This window comes from Anabrus simplex, chromosome 2 (genome assembly GCF_040414725.1).
Source record: "Anabrus simplex isolate iqAnaSimp1 chromosome 2, ASM4041472v1, whole genome shotgun sequence".
Lineage (NCBI taxonomy): Eukaryota > Metazoa > Arthropoda > Insecta > Orthoptera > Tettigoniidae > Anabrus > Anabrus simplex.
The window spans coordinates 961,954,345-961,979,821 of record NC_090266.1 but is presented as its reverse complement, the minus strand read 5'-3'; the positions used below and the strand labels follow the sequence as shown (position 1 = coordinate 961,979,821).

The 25,477-nt window shown below is 39.6% G+C and overlaps 1 protein-coding gene across 1 annotated transcript in view; it reads right to left on the bottom strand.

Annotated features, from left to right (window-relative positions):
• LOC136863751 (heparan sulfate 2-O-sulfotransferase pipe) overlaps positions 1-25,477 on the bottom strand; it is a 187,622-nt gene that overhangs the window by 11,464 nt on the left and 150,681 nt on the right. The window contains exon 4 of the mRNA XM_067140104.2: positions 17,535-17,701. Coding sequence (XP_066996205.2) covers positions 17,535-17,701 — 167 coding nt within the window. The remainder of the gene's footprint in view (positions 1-17,534; positions 17,702-25,477) is intronic.

Sequence of the window (25,477 nt, the reverse complement as noted above, 5' to 3'; positions counted from 1 at the left end):
ATGTTATTCTCTATAGAGTGATAAATAAGTTACAAGGTTGTGAGCAACTGCAACGTGACCTCGAAAATATTGTGAGATGGACAGCAGGCAATGGTATGTTGATAAACGGGGCTAAAAGTCAGGTTGTGAGTTTCACAAATAGGAAAAGTCCTCTCAGTTTTAATTACTGCGTTGATGGGGTGAAAGTTCCTTTTGGGGATCATTGTAAGTATCTAGGTGTTAATATAAGGAAAGATCTTCACTAGGGTAATCACATAAATGGGATTGTAAATAAAGGGTACCGATCTCTGCACATGGTTATGAGGGTGTTTAGGGGTTGTAGTAAGGATGTAAAGGAGAGTGCATATAAGTCTCTGGTAAGACCCCAACTAGAGTATGGTTCCAGTGTATGGGACCCTCACCAGGATTACCTGATTCAAGAACTGGAAAAAATCCAAAGAAAAGCAGCTCGATTTGTTCTGGGTGATTTCCGACAAAAGAGTAGCGTTACAAAATTGTTGCAATGTTTGGGTTGGGAAGAATTGAGAGAAAGAAGAAGAGCTGCTCGACTAAGTGGTATGTTCCGAGCTGTCAGCAGAGAGATGGCGTGGAATGACATTAGTAGACGAATAGGTTTGAATGGCGTCTATGAAAGTAGGAAAGATCACAATATGAAGATAAAGTTGGAATTCAAGAGGACAAACTGGGGCAAATATTCATTTATAGGAAGGGGAGTTAGGGATTGGAATAACTTACCAAGGGAGATGTTCAATAAATTTCCAATTTCTTTGAAATCATTTCGGAAAAGGCTAGGAAAGCAGCAGATAGGGAATCTGCCACCTGGGCGACTGCCCTAAATGCAGATCAGTATTGATTGATTGATTGATTGATTGATTGATTGATTGATGTCTAGGGTCAAGGAAGTGTTAATGATGGAACATTATGAGGCAAAGGCCCAACACTTGATGTAGAAACGCATATAATTTTTTGTTTTATGAAATCAATGCAGGATCTAAATCACTTAGACATCTGCATTCTAGATTATGAATGACTTGCTTCTGGTGACATTTGAGTTGTCAACTGCAAAAGTAGTGCAAGTCATTTTATTTTTGTCATTTTCAAGTAAACGTCATGTATCAAAAGTTCTGCCTTCATTCTGCTGTCTGCAATAAAGATGTAAGTCATATTCATCCATTTTCCACCAGATGTATTGATTGTGAAGGATAGGCCAAGCAAATGGCTATAGGGTGTTGTACACTAGTGGTGTGAGTCAGTGCAACTTTGTTTGTGATGTTAGGATGCAGAGTTTGTGTGTATTTTATTCATATTTTCTATCAAAAGTATACATTGTGACTACTATTACTATGATGATGATGATGATGTTGATGGTGATAATAAGTACAATTAATATGTTTCCAATGATTTTCCATCTACTGAATCTATGGAAACACTTTTCCACCTTGTCAGTACTTCACATTTTATTTTATTACCTCCTGTACATGTTTTGAGAGCTCAACTGCTCTCTTCATCAGCGGTGCAAAATATCAAATAAAAATTTTGTTTTAATTTTGACAAATTTGGTACCAGCTGAAACTGAAGTAAGTAATGAAATTTCACTAGTCATCTGAGTTGTCCTTATCGTAAAACTGTCTCTAAAGTGGTTTTGATGGTTGTTTATTTTAAAGGAACTTGACAGTTAAAAATGGCTCGCATTGTCGAACAAGATTAAGAGGAGAAATTCCGGTTTATACAAAAGGTCATAGAACTTTAGCAGTAAGTCGATTGACAATTTTTGGAATAAAATAGACAAATAAGATATTTGAAATGCAGATTAAGAAATTTAAATATAATGTTTTTCTTTTTTTGGGGGTTAATTCAGGGTTTAAGGAAACGAGAAGTTTTCAAGAACAGAGCAGACAGGCTTTCAAATTTTAGTATACAGTGACTAACTTAATAGGTCTTATTCATTTTGTGATTTGAAATATTTTTAAAAAGTTAATAGTAAGGATAAATGAACATTTTAGGCACAAAAATGTTTTAATGATTTCAAGATCTTATATATAATTTGTTTTATTGATGACTGTATTTTACAAATGTGTCAAGTCCAAGGATTTTTGATTGATGTTTTGCACCGCTAAGGAAGAGAGCAGTTGAGCTCTCGAAACATGTACGGGAGGTAATATAATAAAATGTGAAGTATTGACAAGGTGAAAAAGTATTTTCATAGATTGAATGTAAGTCAATATGGACAAAATTGAACCATCATGGTTAAAATAATCAATTCAAATGTAGGTGTTTTAAATTTTCAGAGGGGGTAGAAAGCAACAACAATAGTGTAGGCAGGAGTGTAACAGTTCGTGAAACAACAGACGTGGTAAATTTTGAAGGCACAACAAAGAAGAGAGACAGAAATGAATTGCAATGGAAAAGAAACATAAAAAAGACCAAAAGAAATTGTGGGAGTTGCAAGACATTTGAGAATATAGACTGCAAATGCCACAAGGAGTGCTAAAAGAAAATATGTGCAAAGCAGCAAAAAACAGTTTTTGACAAATTTTGGAAAAATGGGACATTTTACCCAGAAAAATGCATACATCTGCAGTCTTATAAAATGAGAACAAGTAATGAATAGATGGTTATGTAAGGGTTACTTACTAGAGAAATGAAAAGTTGCATGAATAAATACTTTTTGATTGTTGAGGTTCTAAGTGTAAATGTTTGCAAACAGTATTTTCTACAAACATTTCAGATATCAGATGTCAGTATGACACAAGCCTTGAAGAATGATAAAGAAGGACATGTTAGAGAAGACTTGACATGCATTGTATGTAAGCTTTGGGAAGGCATTCTTTCCGATTATATTAGACAGGTTTGTGAAATTAATGACTGGTTCGATAGAAGGCAATTCAGTTTTAGGAAAGGTTATTCCACTGAAGCTCAACTTGTAGGATTCCAGCAAGATATAGCAGATATCTTGGATTCTGGAGGTCAAATGGACTGTATCGCGATTGACCTGTCTAAAGCATTTGATAGGGTGGATCATGGGAGACTACTGGCAAAAATGAGTGCAATTGGACTAGACAAAAGAGTGACTGAATGGGTTGCTATATTTCTAGAAAATAGATCTCAGAGAATTAGAGTAGGTGAAGCTTTATCTGACCCTGTAATAATTAAGAGGGGGATTCCTCAAGGCAGTATTATCGGACCTTTATGTTTTCTTATATATATAAATGATATGAGTAAAGGAGTGGAATCGGAGGTAAGGCTTTTTGCAGATGATGTTATTCTCTATAGAGTGATAAATAAGTTACAAGATTGTGAGCAACTGCAACGTGACCTCGAAAATGTTGTGAGATGGACAGCAGGCAATGGTATGTTGATAAACGGGGTTAAAAGTCAGGTTGTGAGTTTCACAAATAGGAAAAGTCCTCTCAGTTTTAATTACTGCGTTGATGGGGTGAAAGTTCCTTTTGGGGATCATTGTAAGTATCTAGGTGTTAATATAAGGAAAGATCTTCATTGGGGTAATCACATAAATGGGATTGTAAATAAAGGGTACAGATCTCTGCACATGGTTATGACGGTGTTTAGGGGTTGTAGTAAGGATGTAAAGGAAAGGGCATATAAGTCTCTGGTAAGACCCCAACTAGAGTATGGTTCCAGTGTATGGGACCCTCACCAGGATTACCTGATTCAAGAACTGGAAAAAATCCAAAGAAAAGCAGCTCGATTTGTTCTGGGTGATTTCCAACAAAAGAGTAGCGTTACAAAAATGTTGCAATGTTTGGGTTGGGAAAAATTGAGAGAAGAGAAAGAAGAAGAGCTGCTCGACTCAGTGGTATGTTCTGAGCTGTCAGCGGAGAGATGGCATGGAATGACATTAGTAGACGAATAAGTTTGAATGGCGTTTATAAAAGTAGGAAAGATCACAATATGAAGATAAAGTTGGAATTCAAGAGGACAAACTGGGGCAAATATTCATTTATAGGAAGGGGAGTTAGGGACTGGAATAACTTACCAAGGGAGATGTTCAATAAATTTCCAATTTCTTTGAAATCATTTAGGAAAAGGCTAGGAAAGCAACAGATAGGGAATCTGCCACCTGGCCGACTGCCCTAAATGCAGATCAGTATTGATTTTATTGTGTATTGTATTGAAAGGAAGGGGGTCAAGTGGAAATAAAACAAAACACAGCCATGTAGATAAAGTAAAAATCACATTAATAGTTTCCCAGCTTACAGCAGTCTCTGCAAAAGGACTCACAACCTCAACCATCAGTACTTGCACACCAGTCTAAACATTAGAAAACCGAGCTCGATAGCTGCAGTCGCTTAAGTGCGGCCAGTATCCGGTAATCGGGAGATAGTGGGTTTGAGCCCCACTGTCGGCAGCTTTGGAGATGGTTTTCCGTGGTTTCCCATTTTCACACCAGGCAAATGCCGGGGCTATACCTTAATTAAGGCCACGGCTGCTTCCTTCCACTTCCTAGGCCTTTCCTATCCCATCGTCGCCATAAGACATATCTGTGTCGGAGCGACGTAAGGCAAAAAAAAAAAAAAAATACAAAAATGTAGCACCTATACGTGGAACATTGTGTTGCTAGCGGATCAGCCCCATCAGCGAGAAAGTATACAGAAATATTTTCCGTGACCAGAACTTACATTTCCATCATCCCCAAAAAGAGACAGGCCAGCAGTGTGATAAATTCAAGTTCACCATTCATACTGCTGCTAATCCTGAGAAAGCTTCTTTAAAAACCCAACATGAACTTCATCTAAACTCTGCAGAAAAAGCTAGATGGGCTATGATGCACGATTCTGCATTATTTTCTTTTTGATAGTGGTTTAACATTGCACTAACTTATTGAAGGTTTTCAGCAACTCAAGGATGGAAAGGGGCTAGGAATAGGAAGGTAGCAGTCATGGCCTTAATTAAGGTACAGCGCCAGCCTGGTGTGAAAACGAGAAACTACGGAAAACCATTTTCTGGGCTGCTGATGGTGGGGTTCAAACCCACCATCTCCCAAATGTAAGCTCACAGCTACGAGTACGGTTTGAAAAGTTCTCGGAATCACCGCTATATGTCAGTGCTAGAGCAACGAGGTTCCCGCGCAATAATCACACATCCTTTATGAGTGAACACGTGGCGCGTCAGTGCTCTAGCTGCAGGAGTGTGGTAGTGACGACTCTTTGTTGTTGTTGTTCCCGCGTAGTAATTTGTGACAATGGAAAAAACTGAGATTCGAGCAGTGATTAAATAGTTTGTAAAGAAAGGTATGAAAGCAAAGGAAATTCATGCCGTCTTTCAGAACACACTGGGGGAATCTGCTCCTTCATTTTCAACTGTTGCCCAGTGGACCAGCGAGATTAAATTTGGTCGGGAGAGCTTGGATGATGATCCGCGTAGTGGACAGCCAAAAAGTGTTACGACCCCAGAATTTATCGCAAAAGTGCATAAAATGGTCATGGAGGATCGTCGACTGAAAATGAGGGAGATTGCTGAAGCTGTAGGGATGTCTTCTGAATGGGTATATTATATTTTAACCGAAGAATTGGCTCTTGACATTGGGCAATAAACGCACCAGATTGGAAATGTCCAAACAAAAGTCTGGCCCGTTTTCAGTGCAACCAACAAAATTCTTTGCGCCGGTTTGTGACTACAGATGAAACTTGGGTTCACTACTATACCCCAGAGACAAAACAGCAGTCACAGCAGTGGAAACATGCTGATTCACCGCCACCAAAGAAAGCAAAGGCAGTGTGTTCGGCCGGAAAGGTCATGGCCTCAGTTTTCTGGGATGCAAAAGGCATTCTGCTGATAGATTATCTTCCTACTGGCCAAACAATTACGGGGCAATACTATGCAAACCTCCTAGACCAAGTACAGGAAAAGATACGCGAAACAAGGCCTGGTTTGTCAAGGAAGAAGGTCATCTTTCATCAGGACAACGCTCTGCCGCACACAAGTGTTATTGCCATTGCAAAACTTCATGAACTGGGGTACGAATTGTTGCCACATCCACCTTATTCACCTGGTTTGGCACCATCAGACTTTAATCTATTCCCCAAGCTGAAAATTTTCCTCGGTGGACGGAGATTTTCTACAAGGGAAGAACTGACAGCCGAATTGGAGAGGTATTTTGCAGGCCTGGATGAATCTCATTTTCGAGATGGGATCAAGGCATTGGAACATCGCTGGACCAAATGCATTAGTCTACAGGGAGACTATGTTGAAAAATAAAAGCAGTTCCACCGAGGTAAGATACTTAATTCTAGTACAGTCCAAGAACTTTTCAAAGCACCTACGTACACGGCCCTAACCGCACGGCCAACTTGCTCGGTGATTCTCCATTAGCAGCTGCGAATGAGGAGTACGACGTCTCTTCATTTGACCTCCAGAAGGCATTACAATTTCCTACACTAACAAAGACCGGGCGAGTTGGCCATGCGGTTAGGGGCGCATAGCTGTGAGCTTGCATCCAGGGGATAGTGGGTTCAAACCCCACTGTCAGCAGCCCTGAAGATGGTTTTCCATGGTTTCCCATTTTCACACTAGGCAAATGCTGGGGCTGTACCTTAATTCAGGCCACAGCCGCTTCCTCCCACTCCTAGGCCTTTCCTATCCTATCTTTGCCATAAGACCTATCTGTGTCCATGCGACATAAAACAAATGGTAAAATCTAAGAGTCTTTGACGTAGTGATGAGCAAAGTTCTTATGTGCATATGGGATGAAACTATGGCCTCGAGAGGATCCCAGGAAATAGCATCATGTCTCTCAGAGCATCTAAAATTTCAGGAGGCACAATGTCTTCTGATTTACTGTAGTCTAGTTTCTTTGTCCCAGTCTCATCCTTGCCTTTAACAATAGTAACAGAGGTATGACCAAAGATAGTAACGCCATTCCTTCTATAGTCAGTCTCCATGATGAATGGTATGAAAGTGTCATTCCTAGAGTAAGTTGATGTATATATTTCAGTTAGCATGGCATAATGATACACAAGAGCAACTGGCCTCACACCTCATTTCTCCAATATGCCTCTTCAGAGATTCCTCAGCTGGATCTGTTGAGGATCCAACCAGTCTTTTGGCTGAGGATTCACCATGCATGAGAAATGCCTCAAAAGTGTTTTATAATTATTCAAATTAGCTTCCTCCATGAATCATTAGTAGAGTGTTAGCATCTGTATCCGAAGATTGCAGCAGAGATAGTGAGATTTTTTAAAGGGTGGAAAAAAAAGTCCATTTGACTCCATGTCATTTGGCATTGGCATATAGGTAAAAGATCTGTGGTGATACATTTAGTGATTACCTGACAAAATTAATTAAATTGGTCGCCCAACAGAGATCTAGTTTACTCTGCCATCCGGTAGAGTAAAACAAAACATTGAAATTGATGCACAGACAGACTAAAAAATGTGTGCTCACGATAGCTGAGGCCATAAAATTATTATGTGCTTTTAAATTTCATAATATGGATTGATAGAAGACAGTTCAGATTATTGAAAGGTTATTCTATTGAGGCTCAACTTGTAGGATTTCAGCAAGATATAGCAGATAGTTTAGAATCAGAAGGTCAAATAGATTGTATCACTATTGACCTATCCAAGGCTTTTGATAAGTTAGTAGACAAAAGTAGACAAAGTAGACAAAAGAGTGATTGAATAGGTGGCTAAATTTATAGAAAATAGAACTCAGAGAATTAGCATAGCTGAAATATTATTTTTGGCTAATGGTTTAACATCACACTATTACTCTAATATCTGAAGATGAATTGTGACAGTTCTTAGAGAGAGATCGGTTTACTGCCTGTCGGCGTGGGATAAAGGGAGTTGGGGGTATGGCTGCCACGGATATGAGGATGGGGCAACTGCGGTTGCCATGGAGATAAATCTTCTGGCCAGCTCGTCTTGCTTGGAATTACCAAATCTCTCACATCTGAGTTAGATCTTGTCGCAAGCAGTTCAGTGTGAGTGACATTCTACTTATGTTTCTGTTTTGTGACTGACATTAAGTATCTAATGGTATTTGAAATACTAATTACATACAATTATTGTATTTCAGTATATATTGTGAGTACGATGAATACTACTCGAGGGAGAGGGAGGCCCAGGACTCGTCCACCTCGTGAAAAAAATACCGCCAGCCGTGGTGTGAAAATTCATCACCAAGGAAGGGAAATGATATGTGCCGCAAGGGAATTCTTTAAAGAGGAGGCTATGAGTTTTAGTCCCGTAGGTGCTCTTCTACGTGCCAGTAAATCTTTCGACATGAAGCTAACGTATTTGAACACCTTCAAATATCACCGGACTGAGCCAGGATTGAACCTGCTAAGTTGGGATCAGAAGGCCAGTGCTCTACTCTCTGAGCTTATCAGTCCGGCCCCAGTAGTCTTGAACTGAAATAATAACATTAAGTTAGAAGTTAGGGGAGAAATGTTTTGAAGTATAAGATATTTTACACCTCGGACATAAAAGAAGACACTTCTCGTAAAATTACAATTTTGTACTCGAACGGCATTGGAGGGATGAATAATGTAGTCTTGCCAGGTAATCTACAACAGAACACAGTGGTCTGAATAAACAAGGGAACAAGTGAGCCAGAAGCGAGGGGTAAGAGAAGGGAATATTGGAATGCGGCAACATCATGAAATGGCACGTGTAATGCTTGTCCCTCCAGCTCTAGCTGTCAGAATTTATCTTTAGATATTAGTGGTATAGTGCATTTAAGGTGTTCGGTGATGCAAGAATGAGAAAGGGCTAGGGTTGGGAAGGAAGAGTCCCTGGCCTTGATTAAGGTACATCCCAAGCATTTGCCTGGTTTTAAAATGGGAAAAAATGGCTGCTGATGGTGGGATTCGAACCCACCATCTCCCGAATGCATGCTCACAGCTACACGACCGTAACCACATGGCCAACTCACTCAGTAAAACATTATCTGTTCCTGAAATGATTAAGGGGAGTGGGAGGGATTCTGTAAGTTTATTTATATGTTTATGTTTATTTTTAAATAACCAGCAAGATACCAGTGCTTTGTTATGGTTTTAAACTGAAAGTTATTATTCAAAGTTTACATTTAGGAGAGTCCACTGTCAGCTGAGCCTATAAAATGTGACCTCAGTTCGTAAGTCAAATGGTTTTGGGGGAATGATTATTTATTTTCTGATTTAACACTCATTTGAACCCCCATACGGAAGAATTTGAATGTTTTAAACCCTATCTTATTTAACAACTAGGATGTAAAAGCGACCAACCTGTGGAATTTTGATTTTGTACGTTGAATAGTAATGGAGGAATGAATACTTTTTAAGGGGTGAATGTTTTAAAATATTTATTAACATCTAGGATATAGAAGACCACCCTTCATAAAAAAAAGTTATGTTCATGCCTGAAACAGTTTTGGAAGAATGGATATTGTGTTTTTGAGAGTCAACCACCATGTAGGGGAGAAATGTTTTGAAGTATAAGATATTTTACACCTCGGACATAAAAGAAGACACTTCTTGTAAAATTACAATTTTGTACTCGAACGGCATTGGAGGGATGAATAATTTTGTTTATGGATCTAACCTCATTACACATTACGGGAGGAACATCAAAAAACATTTCCTATTTCACACCTAGGATTTAAAATATATACTGCTATTTGGAATTTTGTCTTCGTACATTAAACCGTTTTGGAGGAAGGAATGAATATATTTATTTTCGGAACCTTAACCACATTTAACTCTCTTCTGAGTGGTTAAATTTGTTTCAGACCTTCTGTTATTTAACACCTAGGATATCGTTTGAAATTTTAACTTCATAATTCAAATGGTTTCATATAAATGCTTATTTTTGTCACCATTCTTCACCCCCCACTCAAAACCTCCTTAGGGGTGTACTGTTCTAAGTCCACTTCTTATTTGTATCCTCATAAAAAGAATTCAACTCCTTTTACAACCCCCTTCAGTTGATTCAACTTCCCCCTGCCACTACAAAATACATATGTCTTTATTTTTAAAGGAGATTCCAAATACCAAAATTCTCATCTGTAACATCCTTCGTTTTAGAGATATGAGTATCCCTAAACAAAGAATTCAACTTATTTTTCTCTTCATTTATCCCCCCACCTTAATTGGATTTTCCAAAAACCAAATAATATGTGTTTCTTTATTTTTAAAGGAGATTCCAAACACAAATTTTCATGTCTGTAACAACTTCAGTTTTTGAGATATAAGTATCCTCATAAAAAAAAAATTCAATCCCTTTTACAGTCCATTTTACAAACCCCACCATTTAAGTGTTTTTTCAAAAAACAAAAAATACGTGTTACTTTATTCTTAAAGAGGTTGCCCTCTCCTTCCTTGTCTTGCCAAAATGTGCGGACCATAGGGAGGGGTAAGCTGCTTTGTGAAGCTGCACCTACAACCAATGCGGACCGTCCTAAAAACACAGACCACAATGGTGATATCAACTCAACTCAACAATATAATAATAGCCTACTTCAACCCAAACACATGTGCCGAAAATATAATCGACAGCCTGGGTGAAGCCATCGAAGCATTCAATGACAACAAACCTTTAATGGTAGCCAGTGACTTCAACTGCTGAATTGACAAAAGATGCACAAATACGGACAGCGTAATAGATTTCCTAACAGACTATGGCCTGAGACTAGTCAACTCGGAATTGGAGTATACATACATTGCGCATAATGAGAAGAGCACAAATGACCTGGTATTTATCAGCAATGAAGGGATCGAAGAAGTGGAACAAAGGGTTGGCTCCAACCCAATCAGAAAGCATATGCCAGTTCAAACCCATTTCCAGCTGAATACGGAAAAGCATATAGAACACCCAGAAACACAAGTAAGACACTCAAGGAACATAGACAAGGAGCTCTGGAAGGTGGAAAAGGAAGCAATACTGGAAATAAAGGAAAAAATCGAACAAGGAAACCTAGATTAAGCCATGAATACACTACAAAACATTCTCTTATCATCAACAACAGAACCACACAACCAAAGAACAGCTAAAAGATGGTTCAACAGCGAATGCTACAAGGCATGGCAAATGACACTGAAATCCCTACATGAAGCCAGATGCAGGAACAACCAATACTACCTCCAGAAATATGTTGAAATAAGAAGGAAATACAAAGAGCTAATACGGAACAAGAAAAAAGACTATAGCCAAAAGGAAGAGAGAAAGCTGATCAAAGAGGCAGAGGAAAAACCCTACAGGATACTTAAATCAAACAAAACTGCACCTAAAAATTCCGCAGTCAATCCACAGCAATGGACGGAGCACATCCAGGAACTATTCGGAAATACACCATCGAATGAATTTGAAATAAAGGACATACCAATACACACATTGCAACCTATCACAACAGACGAAGTGAAGAAATGTGTAATGGACTCCAAGTCCAAAAAATCCACAGGCCCGGATGGGATTCACAATGAACACCTAAAGACAACACTGCTAGACATCATAGATCCACTGACCCTACTATTCAACGAATGCATGAAAAGGAAAACAATACCCAGCATATGGAGAAAGGCAAAAGTAATCACGCTATACAAAGGAAAAGGCAGCAAGAATGACCCCAGTTCATACAGGGGGATAGCACTGGAGTGTAATACCTTCAAGCTCTTCTCAAAAATCATACTACATCGCATACAACCAAGAACAGCAAGAGAGATACCACCAAGCCAGTACGGGTTCATGGAAGGCAAATCGACCTTACAGGCCATCGAAGAAATCATAGTTGAAATAGACAGCACACTAACACAACCAACCACTGAGCTCCATAGCTGCAGTCGCTTAAGTGCGGCCAGTATCTAGTAATCAGGAGATAGTGGGTTCGAACCCTACTGTCGGCAGCCCTGAAGATGGTTTTCCGTGGTTTCCCATTTTCACACCAGGCAAATGCTGGGGCTGTACCTTCATTAAGGCCGCGGCCGCTTCCTTCCCATTCCTAGGCCTTTCCTCTCCCATCGTCGCCATAAGACATATCTGTATTGGTGCGATGTAATGCAAATAGAAAAAAAAAAACACAACCAACCAGCCCACTGTACGCAATTTTCATCGACTACGCAAAAGCATTTGACAGCATTGACAGAAAAATATTCATAGAAAAACTTGAGAAAGCACTACCCAACTTACATCATGAACAGGAGATAATAAAGGCCATACTTAACGCAAACCAGGTGGAAATCTACGATGGAACCTCCACCACGCTCACCCTAACACAGAGGAAAGGAGTCCTGCAAGGAGACCCAATCAGCCGTATGCTATTCAACCTGATGACATCGGACATCATTGTAAATGAACTGGGGGCCGAAAAGGTCAAGCTTATAATGTACGCAGACGACATGGCGCTGATATCCAGGGATCCCACGGATATACAGACTGCATTCAATAACCTCAGAGCATGGGCGGATAAAAACTCGCTAACTATCAACAGTGCTAAGACAAAAGGTATGAAATTTAGAAGGGGAGGAAAACTGGCAACATATGACGTCTTCCGTAATGGAAATGAACAACTCGAGATCGTGTCATCATTTAAATACCTGGGTATCACACTGCAGACCACAGGCTCAACCTTCACAATGCACGTAAAGGAAAAAGCAGCGGCAGCAACCAAAGCAATGTACGAGATCCCCAAGCCGCAGAACCTCTCAATTAGCACTGCAATGGCACTATTCATGCTTAAAGTGACCCCGGTAGTTACATATGGGATACAATTAATATGGCACAAACTAACTGTTGCAAACATGAAAAGAATAGAATATATAAAGGCCAAGTACTTGAAACGGATCCTACAGATCTAAAAATTTACAGAGAATCGAATGGCATACATAATGGCAGATGAAACATTCTTTCTGTAAGACATCAAACAAATATTCGGGCTACCAGACACCGTCGCATCGACTGCCGACCTTGAAGAAAGGAGACAGAAAGCTCAGCAGACACCTGAAGGTTTCTATGAAACGGAAGTAATGAAGAACAATGAATGGAAGGGCCCAAACTACAAACTACTCCATGTATACACACGCTGCGGTGTCCATGTATTCCACGGGAAAATATGCCTAACCACCAGATTTCACGCCCCAAACGAAGAATGTATCTGCCGTCTCTGCAGAATGACCTGTACTAGGTACCACCTGATGAACTGTACTGAACAAACACAATGCATCAGCACACTTCCCAAGGACTGGTAAAAAACAAAGTGATGTACCAAAAGAAAAGAAAATAATGACAAATTGAAACCTTTAACACATATGTACACATTGTGTTTAATTTCAATAAATTATTTTTAAAGAGATTAAAAATACCAATTTTCTCATCTGTAATACGTTAAGTTCTTGAGATATACTGTAGATATGATCATTTTAAAAATTCACCCCCTTTAACACTTCACCTTAAGTGGATTTTCATAAAACAAATTATGTGTGTTTGTTTACTTTTACATGAGATTCCAAATACCAATCTTCACATCTGTAACACATTATGTTTTTTCAGATACAGTAATATAGATATACGCATTTTAAAATTTCACCCCATTTGTCACTTCTGTTTAACCCCTCTTAGGAAGATTTTCCAAAAACAAAAAAAATACATGTTTCATTATTTTTAAAGGAGTTTCCAAATACCAATTTTCATGACTGTAATATCTTCAGTTTTTGAGATACAAGTATACTCATAAAAGGTATTCAACCCTTTTTCAGGGGGCCCCCCTGAGAGGATTTTCCAAAAAGAAAAAAAATACGTGTTTCCTTATTTTTAAAGGTGATTCCAAATACAATTTTCAGGTCTTTAAACTGTTAGAGATATAAGTATTCTTGAACAAAGAATTCACTTATTTTTCTATTCATTACCCCCCCCCCCCACCTTAATTTGATTTTCCCAAAACCAAACAATACGTGTTTCTTTATTTTTAAAGGAGATTCCAAATACAAATGTTCATGTCTGTATGAAGTTACTTTATCTTTTTTTACCTACTTTTGAGTCAGTACTTTTCTATGAAGCAACTCAACCAACCTTTAGATGCAATGAAATTACTTTATCCCATTGAAATCTATCTTGGAATGTCCGTGACCCACAGTCGCAGGTTTTCATCACAAACGTTCTGCTTCAACCTTCTTTCTTCTGCAAAGCGAGAAAATACGTTTTTATACAGCAATTTCCTGTGTTCAGTGGGTCTTACTGATGTAAATTCTCTTTAGTTCTTCCACATGTACAGTTGTCGTAGTGACATCACCTTACAATTTTTACGAACAGTGGTTAATGAAAGTCACTTCTTGCCCCTCCTTCATCTAACCATAAATGTGTTGCTTTCCCCTTTTTTGCAAGATCTGCAGTGTGTTTCGTTTTCTTCTGTGGACTGGAAGCATAACTTTAACAGTAGATATGTCAGGTGACTGTAGTGTTACCTCACTGGATTGACGGGAATCAGACTCAGGGCTTAAACTCGGATCTGTAATACCTTTCATACCTGGCAATAATGTGCTGCCTTCTCTTTCAGATGATGCAGATGAGGCGTTGCTGCTTCGTCTGTCGCTTTCCCTATTTCTCTCCAGACACAACTCCGAGACAGTACTGGCATGTATAGGATGATTTGCAATTACTGTATTTCAATCGCATGTCGACCCATCTCCCTTTCTTTTGAAGATATTTCACAGGAAGAAGAGAAGCCTTTTTCATTCAAATAACATAACATGTGTTAACTGCCTGGCACATAAAGCTGTAGGTAACATGCTCATCTCAGCTAGTCACCAGGGCTGTCCACGTCCAGCTAGATGCTAACATGTGCAATCTTATTAGACACTTCCGTATCAATTTCAGGTTCTTACAACTCATAATGGCAGCTAAATTCTTGTACATTGCTTTCTTATGGTCCCCTCATCCTCTCAGCAAAACTTCATTCTTGGTTTCGATATGACCGTATTGAATTCAGGTCAGTTCAACTTCAATTCAATGTTTATTTATTGTCTATAGAACTTTATGGCTGTCAGATGTTATGCTTTACCCTATATACAACAAAAATATATGTTCTAATTGATGTAAAATAAAATAACACACATTCTGATTAATATTATGAATTACAAAAGAATGTTTACACATACTTCAATTCAGAATGTGAAAGATGGTCTTTAGAGCTTCCTTTTGTAGAATAAAAAGTCATTCAAAATATTCATTTGTCATACAATTTCAGACAACTGTCCGATAGCTTAATTGAGGCTAGTTTTTTGAATGGTTAATGCCAATAACAAGTCACGAACACAGGGCACTGGGCCGCCATGACAAATTGCCTTTCCAGCAAATGTGGAGCTGGAACATGACCTATTACTCCACAGCACACTTTAGTAGTACATTTGTATCTACAACTCTTGATAGCCTATGTAATAATAATATTCCAGATGATAATTTTGAATTAATATGATTCTTCCAAGATGTACACTGACTGAGCAAATGTCATGGGATAGCGGAGCACTGACGCGCAGGTGTGTTGTCTGCATACCACACGCCCCCTGTGCCAGCGGCAGTTGTATAAGAGACCTTGTGAGCAGTGGCTGTGCAAGTGACAGGTGTAACATGGAACGTCACACTGTTTGAACGGGGTATGGTGGTCGGTGCCCGACGGATGGGAAGTGCGATTTCGGAAGTGGTGCGGGAATTCGGCTTCACACGATCAACCGTGTCCAGAGTGTATCGTGAATGGTTGAATGCGTCAACAGACGAATGACCGGCCGTCCAGCCACCCTTGATGACCGTGACCGGCGACATCTGAGACGGATTGTCAATAGTGACAGACGGGCAACCGTGCAACAAATCATGGCTCAATTCAACACAGGCCATGCTAGACACGTCTCCCAGTGGACAATCCATAGGAGCATGGGTTCTATGGGGTATGGGAGCCGGCGCCGCACACGGGTGCCACTGTTAACCCAATGTCACCGAGCACAACGACGCGCATTTGTCGCCAGTCACCAGGGATGGACACTGGAACAATGGCATAACGTGATATTGTCAGACGAATCACGATTTCAACTGCACCATGCTGATGGGAGGCACAGTGTATGACGCAGACCACATGAAGCGATGGATCCCCCTGCCTCGAAGGTGTGGTCCAGGGCGCTGGTGTCTGTTATGGTCTGGGGTGCATTATCCTGGTATGGAATGGGCCCCCTAATTGTTTTGGAAGAGACTTTGAATGGTATGCGGTATGTTGAGCTGCTCGGAGACCATCTCCACCCATTTTTGGCCTTCCAGCGCCCAGACGGTTCTGCGGTGTTTCAAGATGATAACGCGCCGCCACATCGCTCTCACGTCGCCCGGGAATGGTTCCAGGAACATGCAGCGGAGGTCCAACGACTGCCACGGCCACCCAGGAGCCCCAATATGAACCCTATCGAGCATATCTGGGATGTCCTGGAACGCAGGCTCCGTGCCATGGATCCTGCACCCACGAACAGACCAGCATTGGCGGCCGCTCTGCAAAAGATTTGGTGTCAGCTGCATCCAGAGGACTACCAGGGACTTGTCGACTCACTTCCACGGCGTCTCACTGCAGTTCACAGGGCCAGAGGAGGCCCCACACGCTATTAGGTGACTATCCCATGACATTTGCTAAGTCAGTGTATGTCTATATAGAACAATGCCTAAGAATTTAGAAGAATCTGTTGTTTGAAGGTATGTGCCTTTTGATGAATACTTTATCATCATTACAATCCCTTATAAAAAATAAAATTCACCCCATTGAATTTGTGAGGATTCACCATAAGAAAATTGGAAGTAAAAAAATGTGTTGGTATGTTTTAAGGATGTGTGAAGATACTGAACCATTCATTTCCTCTGTTTTCTCCAAGTAATGACAGATGTGTCATCTGCTTAGTGTACATGGTGGAGTTTACAAGTTCTCATATTTCATGAAGATATGGAAGATAGAGGAAAGGTCCCAAAATAGTACCTTGTAGAATACTGCTATTTGTGATTTCAAAGGAAGATCTAACTTTCTTTACCTCATAATCTACTTCATAATTTGCTTCAATGCACTGCTTTTTCTGTTGCAAGTAAGAAGTTAGCAGATGTAAAGTGACACCATAGACTCCATAGAGTTCTGCCTGGTAGTTTCTTTAGCAATAGGTCTTTTACTACACTATCAAAAGCTTTAGATAAGTCTAAGAAGTTATTATGATCAAGATTATTCAAAACATTTTGGGTAAAGGCTACTAGAGCAGTAACAGTCGACAAACCTTTCCTGAATCCATATGAACATTTCTAAGAAGAAAATGCTTTGCAAACAACGCAATTAGGTGATTTAAAATAATGTAGTTTACCTAAATAAAATATTCGAAGAACAAGACTCTCTGCTCCATGTGTTCCCCTATTTCATTATATTTAGACAATATTGTGTATTACATGTATTTGTTGCTATTAATGCAATATTACATATATTACTAACTGTGAACCACATTCTATCCTGTGAATTTCATGATAATCCATGGGAAATGGAATATATGAGCCATAATTTCATACTTATTCTAAACTTAATATTTCTATAATACTTACCAGATAGTTCTTCAAAATAAATCTTCTGAATACCCCGGAAGAAATAAGGAAGGCGCCTTTCTAGTACATATAGTGTGGCATTGAGTTCTTCTAATACTCCAACAACAGGAAAATAGCGATCCACATTAGCTTTTGCTTTCTCTAAGGCCCTCTCGTTATTCAGTAACCTGCAATATACCAGTAATAATTAACATTCTATTAAACTGCAATGAGGTAACAAATGTACTCAATATTACTTGTTGTAGCTTGAATAAATGGTATGCATTTATACATCTATGTACAATCACTGAAAAAAAGAATGAGTCCATGGTGTTGTGTAAGTTCATCACAGGTACATTTGCGCATGCAGGAGTCCACTGAGTATGGTTCATAAGTAATGGAATGATAGAATGTAAGGAATTTGAGTTCTCTTCAGCTCATATTAATCTGATCAATTAAGAAATACATGTGTCACTTGTAATCAATCTTGTCTTCTCAAGTTCAGTAATGTGAGGCACATCAGGCTGCTTCATACCTATGCCTGGTGGCATGGATGGCTGAGGCAAAGGCAGACACATACAGACAGATCCAAATATCACAAGTTCAATTCTCATCCAGGACTGTGTTTTTGTTGATGCATTTTAAAGGTACTTTTTACCATTCACCTCATAAGTGTCATTATTAGTTAAATTTCATACAGTTAATTAATCTTAGTCATTCCATTCTATTGATTTTATTATGAAAAATGAACCAATTTCTTGTCCACTCTTGTGATATCCAAGGGAATGCTGTGATACATTTTACTATTTACAGCCTGATATCCTTGCATATCGGTACATGGCCCTTGTACTGTTTACAACAATCATTCCTATAATGGCAGATCTTGTGGACTGTAGATCAGCCATATTGGTGCTGGTGAAGGCTGATTTTTTTTTTTTACAACAGAAGCTGGTCATAGGGAAGGCGTTGGGCCCAGCTTTATTAGGAACATGCTTATGAAACAAAGAGGCATTCTACAGGCCGTCCAACCATATCTACCAGAGAGCAAGATGAGGCCCTCCTGGCAGCACTAAAAAAGAACTCCTTCCTCTCAGCTGTTTCATTGAGAGCTTGTTTTCATTTCCTGGGGTGGTGCAGACTACATGTAACTAAATTAGGGATGCAGGATTCCAAAATTACGCTGCCACTAGAAAGGTCTGTTGGACCAAGCCCCAAATAATTGATGACCTCACGTGGTGTTGGGTTGCTGTTGAGAATTCCAGGAACTCTCAGTGCACAGATTTACGAACAGCTTTCGAGTCTCTGATTGTTTCTAGCATTTGGATATACAACCATTTATACTGAAGGACAGCATGTTAGCTTCCCGCAGGATAATCACCCATTTCATACCTCAGAGGCAGTTCATGTATGGGTTGCTTCGCAGGCAAGGATCAAGTTGATACCTTGTCCTCCAAATAGTCCTGACCTGAACCCCATTGAGAAAGTCTGAGGTCTAACGAAGAGGATGTTGCAGAAACTCCATCAATGCACAAACTCAGAGGAAGAGCTGTGGACAATGGTGGCCAACCTTTGGGAGGAACTGGGGTTCCAGATCGTTGCTGCTTCTATGCCTGATAAACATCATAGAGCATGGAGGTCAGCAGACCAGATACTGATTTGTGTTTGTTTCTGTTTTTCTTTATTTGTAGAGACTGATGTTAAATCTCGAGGCACATATTTATTTGCTCTTTATTTAGTCCTCAAGTGCAAGGACAAAACTCCAAGGCATTAGTAAAATATACTCAAAATAAATATGATTCTATCTGCATATGGTAACATCCACATCTCTTCTAGCAATGAGGAACCAGTAAAATGAAATTGAAAGGAAGAAACCAACTCACTAGGAGGATTTGAACTTACACCAGCTCTTAATTGCCACACTGTCAGTTCAATCCAGTGTCTCCACCTGCACAGATAACATATGACTCGCTAACCCTCTTTGTTTCTTTCTGATGTATTCTCATCTATTTTCGTAGAGACTAAAATCAAGTATCAGGGCACATTGTTACTTTCCTTCTCATTTATTTCTTGAGCGTAGAGCCAAAACTCAGAGGAATGAGTAGAGTACCTTGTAAAATGTACTTATAGTCGCTTACACTCCTGTGAGGTTTCTTGCATAAACCCGGTGTAAACCCATCATTGAGAATTGCCTAAAACAGTTATTGAGAGTGAGCTCATTCTTTTTTTTCCAAGTGACTGTAAAAATACATTTAAGGATGGTACAAAAATACTCTTGCATCACAATAATTTAAAGGTTCTGTCTTGAATTGAGGAGAAGTTCTGTACCTATCAATTAAAATATCTTCCTTCTCCTCTATGAATCATACACCCATGGATTTCCCCGTTATCTTCAGATCATGAGACTGTCTAAGTTATACTTAGTCAGATGGATAAGAGCCATAAAAGGCAAAGGTGGAAATGAATTACCCCTACGCACCCTCTGTTCGCTGTGGTTGCCACAGAATCCTCCATGTTACAAGCCCATACAGGTTTCTCCATAAGTTATTGGGGATTGGTTTAGTAGTTAATTTCTCAGTTTATTTGTGGGTACTTTGAAAAGTCAATAGATATGTTTTGTAATATATAAGGAACTAGTAAAAATTTGACACTATAATATGAATACATTATGAGCATCAGAGAAATTTCCATTTTTAATAAACATTATGTATTCATATATTGATCTTATCCCTCATAAATATAGTGAAATCTCAGAAAAATCACAGCTAACTGGCTGCATTGCAAATTGCACAGTTAAAAAATTAAAATCCATGACTTTCTACCATTCCTAATAACTCCTCTTTCATTGAACTCAGTCTAACAACTTTGTTTTTGCTTGGAGATATTAGGAGGGCATCTGTGCAGAGCAGCCCTATATCATATCAACCTCCTTCTTTTGTCTTTAGCTCAAGATCTTGAATATCAACGAACTCTAACATAATCAACAGTAGAAATATCACTAACAAACATACTGAACATATTCATAGCTGATTTTCTGGCACTGTTTGAATGGGAGTAAAATATGACATTTTCACAGCAACCTGACTTATTCCAAGAGCAATGTTGTTACTTGTCTGAAGTGTCTCAGTGACATTAATATAATTTTTGCTACTTGTTTTAATGTCGCACTAACACATTAAAGGTTTTTCGATGACAGAAGGATGGGAAAGGGCTAGGATTGAGGAGTTAGTGGCCATGGCCTTAATTGAGGTACAGACCCAGCATTTGACAGATGTGAAAATGGAAAACCATGGAAAACCATCTTCAGAGCTGCCTCCATCTCCCAAATGCAAGCTCACAGCTGCACGACCCGAACCGCACCACAAACTTGATTGGTGCATTAATCTAAGTCAATAATGCTCAGGAAAGGAAACTAACAGGAGTGGAATATATATATTTATTTAGGAAACAAGTGGAGAGCAGCAACTTTCTGTGTAAAGCACATATAAAAGAAACACAAGGGTCCAATATTTTTAGCTGTAGCCTTTGTAAGTGGAGGGTAGAATGAGGTAAAACAAGAGGGGGAGGGGGGAGGAGAGACGAGACAAGAGAATGAAGAACAAGGAGTGGTTATCTAATGTTAAGGTGGGATGCTCCTTAGACCTGAATACAAGTGGATATCCAAATTCAGAATCTCTAAGGGCAAGATGGTGGAAAAATGGAAGTAAATGTTTAAGTAGTTAACTGTGAAATAATCAGGTAATGCTTTTTGAGAGAGCTGGGTTTGAATGGGAAAAGGAATATCCATGGTATGGGTTTTGAAGGTACTGTGGTGGCTGGATGTTTGTTTGGTTAATGTGTTGGTAATTAAGTCAGTGTAGAAAGCTGGGCAGAGTCTGCATTGAAGCTTGTAGATGATGTTGGATGAAATGCTGTCATGTTGGCCTTGTATGGAGTAAGACTTGTGGTGTTTCTGCTGGTTGTATGTTGATGGCAGGTTTTGCAATAGTTGTGCCCCGTGGAAGGCATCAGAAGAAGGTGCGGGTTGGTGTGGTTCATAGGGAATAATACGCTTTTTAGGTTTGAAGGGCTCCTGAATATAACTGCGGTCTTTTTGGAAGGGTCTGAGGTAAGGATGAAAGAAGATTGATAGCTTGTTTTAAATTTGATTCATTTTATGAAGACCAGTATGACATGTGCCAGGTAGCATGCATGTCTCCTACCCAGAGGCTCCAGATCTGATTTCCCAGCTAGGTCAGGGATTTTTACCTGGACTTGAAAGCTGATTCGAGGTCCACTCAGCCTACATGATTACAATTGAGGAGCTATTTGATGGTGAGATAGCAGCCTCGGTCTAGGAAGCAATGAATAACGGCTGAGAGGATTCATCATGCCAACCACATGACACCTAATAATCAGCAGTAGCGAATGCTTGGTAGGCCATAGTCCTTCAAGTCTGTTGCACCGTGGGGTTTGGTTTTTTAATATGGTATGTGGTTATGAAGGGTACCGGGTTTGATTTCTTGGGGAGTCTGGGGGCAGAGTTCATTGATCAGGTAATGTGGTGGTCAATCAATTGGGTGGGGGTAACCCCTATCAGTGAAGGCCTAACTCAGGTTGTCATTGTAAGAGACATGGGTTTTAGGAGTTGAATGATGATGATGATGATGATGATGCTTGTTGTTTAAAGGGGCCTACTATCTAAGGTCATCAACCCCTAGGGATTGAACAAATCCATTTGCCCCAGATGGCAAGGCTGAATGGTAGTGACTGTATCGTGTAACATGGCAAAAATATGTTGTAGTGGAGAAAAAGCTCATGGTTTTGATGGGTTTGTTCCCTAAGTTTGTTTGATTTTGACCTATTTTGAAAGGAACCCATGCTTTTGACAACAAGCTTATATTCAGTGGCGGCTCATGCTGAATAATGTTGGTGGTTCTGCTCTGTGATGCCCAGTCCATTGCAGTAAGTGTAATAGACAAATCTAAATTCGTATTGTATACAGGAAGTGTCAGCTGAGCTCGTGTGAATACGTCCTCCAATCCTGCGGAAACGCTTTTCTCCATGTCCTATCAGTGTGAAGTTCTCGAAAATGTACTGAATATAAATATAAATAACTGACTTGTACAAAAAACAACAATTAAAATTTACAAAAAATAAAGCCCCCCTTCCGCTTATTGAAAAAAAAAGTTGATTTATCGACACATTCATATTTACAAAGGTTCCGAGACCTGCATACATCTTTGGCAGCCGGCTCTCTTAATAGACGGGGAACGTCATCTGATGGTACTAGCATTTCTGTTTTCATTTTCATGTCTACCTAACTTGGAAGAATTTACTACCATTATGGAGAAACATAGTCATGATTACTTGTAAGCCTAAGAACTCGCTCATTCGCTTCGTATGAGAGAGAATGTTTTCAGTCGTTGGATAGAATTTTGCTGAAGTCCTGGTCATTTACACAAAAGATAGAAAAATATGCATACCCCAATCATAAGGTATGTTGTTTGAAGACTTAACATGGACAGTAAATTGATTTTGTGTTACTTAATCACAACCATCCTCTTTTATCACGCATTTATCCTGTATTTAAACTTTTTGGGCTTTCTTTCTACTGGACAGAAGCATCACAACTCTACTGTAGTATGTGAGAATGTTGACATGTAAGAATTTTAAACCATATCAATATCCACATAGTTGTAAAAGTTCAAAAGTTCTCTATTTACACTGGTGAGTACAATGGAGGGAGCTTTTCCCAAACAGCTGAGATTTCAACAGGCTCACTCGCTGCAGCGATTCTCTTACAGATGGTGGCGCTGTCAAGTGTATTATTTACTAACTCTATGGTTATGGGAATAGGCCAGACGTACTGCAAGGCGTGCAGTTCATATAGAACCTTATGGGGGACTCTTAGCCACCTACCGGAAGAAAGCTGTAGTTAAGTGTGCTCTCCTAATATTCTGTCGTTCACAGATCTAGACAGGGTTGCCAGATCACCAGCAGTTGTGTGGGTATCGATCTTTGGCTCGATATACACACTCAATATGAAGGATGGGATCGCTAATCGCTATATATTACATTACTGTATATCTTTCATTGTGGTGGTTCTGCAGCTCTGCAGATCATATTATGGAGCTGCGCCTGCTTTTATTAAATCATATATTATGTATTTATCTCAAATCACTTTGGTCTAGTGTTCAGCCAATCTTATAATGCCATTCCTCCAGAAGTTGCATCCTAACTCTTGAAAAATATTGTTTTGGTGGGTTTTGACATAATGTAAATGATCACTTTTATTTGGAGGGAATGAAGCAGAAGGTAGTAGTCTAGACAGTGCAAGGTCTGTACATGTTGAGGGTGGGACAGAACATCCCATAAAATTTCCAGAAACTTCTGTATGGTGGCCACAGACGTGTGCATCCTTTAACTGTCATAATGGAAAGTTACTTGCCATCTGCTAACAAATGCAGGTCACTTCCGGGCAAGAACTTCCTTCAGATTGTTATGTTGTTGACAGTGCTTGACCGAATTGATCATCAGATAATTCAGTAGCTCATAAAGAGACACATACCCATAATCACACCAAATGCATAACATGGATGGAAACCGGTCTTTGAGGATGTTCTGGAGAGGACTGACCTGCTTATATGGTCCTTCTTCGTCTTTCCAAGTATTCTCATTCTCATCATCATCATCATTGTACAGTTCCAGTTTCCCGGGCACTGTTAATGAGCCTCTTCCACTTATTCCTGTACATATACAACTTACCAGAGAGAACATCATCCACTGTCCATTCTCCAAGTATGATTCTAAGGAACTTTATTTCCACTCCTTGGACCCTGCCTTCCTCTCTGGTTGTTGTAGTTTATGTTTCTGCTCCATATGTAAGAATAGGGCCTTGTATAACACCTCATTGTATCGGCGTGGGACCTTGTCATCCCATAATATATCCCTCACACTGGTTGACTTCCTGCCATTTGAACCGTGTTACTGATCTCCTGCGTTTTAGTACCACCTTGTGACACTACAAGTCCCAAGTACTTGAAGGTGTCAACTACTTCCAGATGCTCATTGTTTATCTTTATTATGCCTTTTATAGTCTTCTTTCTCCTTGTCACCACTATTGTTTTGTATTGATGTATTTTCATGCCCCATTCTTCTGTTATTTAACTGATGATAACTGCTTTTTAAAAAATTCCCACATGCCTCTCTTATCAACCATTTAGTATTGTCTAATAGTCCTACTTTTACTACCTCCTTTTTTATCACATTTTTAAAACTACGACAAAAACAGTTTCATGATCACTTATAACCATATATTACTTCAGTTTCTCTATAAAGGTCATCTGGTTTTATCAGCACCACCTCTAGAATATTTTTCATCAAGCGAGTTGGCCATGTAGTTACGGGCATGCAGCAGTGAGCTTGCCTTCGGGAGATAGTGGGTTCGAGCCCCACTGTTGGCAAGTCTGAAGATGGTTTGCCGTGGCTTCACATTTTCAAACTAGGTTTACCTTAACTAAGACCATGCCCACTTCCTTCCCACTCCTAGCCTTTCCCTCTCCCATCATCACCATAAGACCTTCCAGGTTTAACTTATTCAGTATTTGTTGGTCATGCTTTCTCTCATTCGCATTAGAGGCAAGATATGCTGCGAAAATGTAATTAGCACTCAGGAAGTGGTTGGTCAGTTTCAGCATCATCGTCTCCATTTGGGCTACAAACTGCCAGATTTACTTTGAACAGTTTCTTTCACCCTTTGAAAGAAGATATGACTTGATGGCAGTTCAGCAGCCTTCATAGCAAAACGGTTAGCTCTATTAACTGCCATCCTCAGAGGCCCAGGTTCCATTCCTGGTACTGCTAGAGATTTAAGAATGGCAGGAGGGCTGGTATGTGGCTAAAATGATACATGCAGCTCACCTCCAATGGGGGTGTACCTGAAAAGAGCTGCATCACCTCGGGACGAGGGCACGTGTTTGCTTTAC